Genomic DNA, 4,398 nt, shown 5'->3' on the forward strand with positions numbered 1-4,398 from the left:
GTCAGCAGTAGCCTGTTTTCGCTTACCCGCCCTGCTGTATGCAGCAAGTAAGGCGACCCGGCTGATGGCACCACGCGACGGCCGATGTGGCATGAGGATATTGTTAGTTGTGTAGGTCATGGTTGTACGAGGGCTGGGATATTGCCAAGGCGCTCACACCTAGACAGGAGGACGATTAGGGTCCTCAACCAAAGCCCTTGGCTCAAAAGCCTAACCGCAAGGCAGCGGTCTTTGGCGGGGAAATGCAAATGCATTACCTTTTCTACGGAACAAGTCGCCATACATGTTCCAACTCCCAACCTGGAGGACCAGGAGACTGTGTTCGTCGGACCTCTAACCATTGACCAACCTGGTATGAGAGACACTGTGAGTGTCGCGCGAACACCCCCAGTATAGCTCAATGGGTCCAGTCTCTTCGTGACGGAATTCAGTACCCTTCTAATGACTTCAGATGTCCCTGTTTTGTATGGAATGACCGTTGTTCCCATCCACTCGTTGTTCTGCCTTGGTGTTGACACCAATACCGGTCTTAGCTGCCACTTAATTAAACCCACCGCTAACTTGAAGTCGCTTTTTTACCTCAAGTTCTGCTGCTCTTCGATCGACCTCCTCTGTACACAGTGATCTCATTCTCCTAAACATCGTTGAAGCTATGCTAGCATATACTGCTTTTGAATGTCCTCAGGAGTAGTTTAAGACCACAACGCAATCTGCTGAGTTCTGGCAAACAATGGTCTTTAACTTCCCACCACTCTTGTGTGTCATGCAGTTAAGGAAAGGTAATGCACCCGATGTGGACTCTAGCTCCATGCTAAACTTATTGTGAGGGTCCAAAGTGTTCATATATTGAAAGAATCCGTTCACCTTATTCCGCTTTATCACAACGAATATGTCATCTACGTAACACCAGAAAACCCTTGGTGGACACTCGTTTAAAAGCTTTTTGCTTAAGGTCATCCGTGTACATGTTGGCAAAATCGGGGATATTAGTGATCCCATCGCTAAACGTTGTTCTTGAGAGTATATAATTGAGTCGAAAACAAAATGACTGAAGTTTATGCATACCTTTACGCCTTCAAATATCTCGTCTACGGAGAGTTGCGTTCGTTCTTGGAGCGTTACGTCTGCCAGTAAAAGCTTTTTCGCAACTTCCACAGCGTCCGAATTAGGGACGCTGGTATACATCAATTTGACATCATAGCTAACCAGAACTTCGTCTAGTTCTAACTGAAACCCAGCTACTTTTTCTTATCAAAGTCATACGAATCTTGGATGTGTGTGGGTGAATTGCCGGCAAGTGGTTTAAGGATACCTGTTAGAACCCATGCCATCCACCATTGGTCTTATGGGGACACCTTCCTTGTGAATTTTTGGTAACCCGTAAAGTCGTGGTTGGACTGTACTTTTTGGGTACAATTGATAATACTTGGCCTGCCCCAGATGGTTTATCACAGATCTTAGATACCACCCAACTTCAACTTTACTCTTATTCATTATTGACGACGTTACTAATTTGTCGGTAAGAACCATCAGCTAAGTGTTGTCTACTTTTCTGAAGATAGTCACTCTTACTCATGATGACCGTCGCCTTACCCTTATCTACCTTTGTAATTACTATACTGTCTACACTTTTTAATGTGTTTAAGGCTCTTCGCTCAGCTGGTGTGGTTTGGAACCCCTGGTTGCTGGGACTTAAAGACTGTGACCAACTGTACACGTAATTTCTCCGCTCCCACTGAAGGAAGCTTCTGAAATACAGACTCGACACTATGAATGATCTCTTCTGCCCTTATAACGCCTTCACTCACTGGAAAATTCAATCCTTTCTCTAACAGACAACGTTCCTCTTCACTTAAGGGTCTATGTGATAAATTGACTATGTTGCAATATCTAGGATCCATTTAACCACCCAACGTTTGACTGATATCCGCCATCGCGCATGTCGTCTCAACCATGATCTTCAGCCCCAACTCTCGCCTGCTGAATTCGAATCACTAGATACCAAAGCGAAGGAAGTAAAATCAACTGAAGGCAAACAGTGGAAGGACAAACAAATACGAGAAATTGCTTTCTACGACTCGCTGTTCTAGTAACACAACAGAGAAGAGTAAGTCATCTACTAGCTATTACAGAGGGGGTGTCACTAAGCATCATAGGGAACGAAACTGATTGCAAACCGTGTGTGCTGGCCCTGAAGCCGACTGAAAATCGACAGATCATCATTGCACTCAATGCGTTTAGGCGACATGTCAGTGTAGCACGAGTTCCTGATCAGCCCAAACAAGGATAGTTTTGCGAGCAGGTTTTCTCAAAAGCTCAGAATCCGTGGTGGACCGAAAGCGCGGCAAACTGATGAAAACGTATGACTCAATTAAGCTTGAAGGTTACCCAAGCACCACTATGAGCGAACTGTGTCCGAAAGCTTCCGTCTTGAAATGTTCCGTCAGTACAGTCTGTGGTCGAGGAGTACTCCTAAGTGTTCGCAGGCGATGAAGATCTGTTTAACTTCTGTCCACTGGCCGAACACGAAATCCACCTCTCATCCGAGCACTTTCGACCTTACGGCCCCCGTCAGTTACCGCTCCATCCACGGGGGAGGTTCATAAACAGGTTCAAAAGATGTTGAAAATTGGCATAATCGAGGAAGCCTGCAGTGCGTACAACTCCCTGGCGGTACTAGTGAAGAAGACGGACGAAAAATACCGGTTTTGCGTGGATTTCCGGGGAGTTGAATGAACTAACCGTAAGTCGGATTTCAGCTGTCTCTTGGGTTGCTGAGATTTTCAATTTGCTACAGTAATATCAATACTTCATGGTGTTCGACTTGCGTTCCGGATAGTGGCAACTAGTTCGCAAATTAGTGGACCGAAAGAAGGCGGTGCTCAGGGTTGGGGACACCTAAAAGCAATCTGGACGGATGCTGTCTCGTTTCACATCATTTCAGAAAACAGCCTAGAAGCAGCTCCCATTATCCCCCGAAAAGCTGACAACTTTGAGAAGAGAACCACTCCGGTTAGTCTCGACAACCGCCGTGGGTGAAAATCAATTAGAAGAAACAGCACGCTATTTGACCAAAAAAAGAAAAAAAGAAAACGCTCATGGAGCACATACCTGGAGGTCGAAATCAATTTTCTCCACATTGATAGTTAAGTTTGTCCTCACTTGCTTCGTCTGAACGCTTCCAGTGGCTGACTCGTTTTGAACTTTCCGAACTGTGGAGCACCGCAGCTGGTCGCCGATCTGGACCAAGTTATAGGTTAACCACATATCCTCCTCGTTCTCCGCAATCAGCGTGATGTGTCCTGATGAGTACTTGTCAACCTCCTTGTGAATTACTCGCATAGTAAAAAGTGATGTAGTGTCTTCTGAAAAGTTTACGACGAAATAACTTGGGTGCCTCAAACAAAGAATATTACTAATGGACCATCAATCACCCTACCACCAACCAGAGCTTCTTAGTTCAAGTGGTAGTTCACCATTCTGGTGCAACACACTAGTAATACGTAGTGATGTCTGGCTGTCAAACAGTCAACCGCTTGGTTCAGAGTGGAGAAAAGGAAAAAACGGAGTGCAGTCAATCCTTGGGGAAGGCAAGCAAGGATAAGGCACCACTCTAACCCAAGTGGTTAGAGTGCGAATTTACTGATCGGAAGGTCGGTGGTTCGAATCCGACCTCCGCCTCTGGACTTCCCCTGTCTAGGTTTGGGCAACTTGGCAGTATCCCAGCCCTCGTCCAACCTTTGGGTGGCGTGGCAGTTAGGCACCGAAAGGGTGCGACAGCTGAACAAGTCAGTCGGTCTTGCCGACATTTCAGCATCACTCAGACAAACACCTGACGATCATATCAGAGTTAGCAGCCACAACGGGAATGGACCAAACGTCCCTTAGTAACCTCACCTCAAAGTGAGCCCACATAAAATTAGCCGAAATTCCGCTGGACAGTCCGGTTAAGCGACTACATAAGTGCTGTTGTAATCAGTACCATGACTACAGGCCCTAGCCCTTACATCACGTGAGCTCCTACCAGCAATGGTTCAGAACAGAAGATAATGCTCTTCGAAGACGGTGATCCGGGATGGGGAACACACTCCAATCAACTCGATTTCAATACTTATCTTTGTTACTCTAGCTTTTAATAAGTACCTGCTTACGTACAGTTTTGTATTATAGACAGTCGTCATCATCATCATCATCATCATTGCCAGTTGTAATGGCCGCGTACTTGCCGTATAGTGGTTGTAGGACGAGGTTGTGGGACGAAGAGCAAGTGCCTGCAGAATGAGGCACGTCGACAGTTATCCCTATCTTCAGGGTACACGGACGCTATGCGAAAACCACCGTGGCATCAGCCTGTTAGCTGTGGCATCGAAGGTGCTCTCTGGCCTTATCCTTCGAAGG

The 4,398-nt window shown here is 46.3% G+C and overlaps 1 protein-coding gene across 1 annotated transcript in view; it reads right to left on the reverse strand.

The window, feature by feature from the left end:
• The window catches only part of T265_08609 (hypothetical protein), a gene marked incomplete at both ends in the record, with an annotated part of 26,046 nt that overhangs the window by 18,544 nt on the left and 3,104 nt on the right, over nt 1-4,398 (reverse strand). Inside the window, 2 exons of the mRNA XM_009174464.1 lie at nt 3,112-3,335; nt 3,644-3,832. Coding sequence (XP_009172728.1) covers nt 3,112-3,335; nt 3,644-3,832 — 413 coding nt within the window. The remainder of the gene's footprint in view (nt 1-3,111; nt 3,336-3,643; nt 3,833-4,398) is intronic.

This window comes from Opisthorchis viverrini (assembly GCF_000715545.1).
Source record: "Opisthorchis viverrini unplaced genomic scaffold opera_v5_227, whole genome shotgun sequence".
NCBI classification, from domain to species: domain Eukaryota; kingdom Metazoa; phylum Platyhelminthes; class Trematoda; order Opisthorchiida; family Opisthorchiidae; genus Opisthorchis; species Opisthorchis viverrini.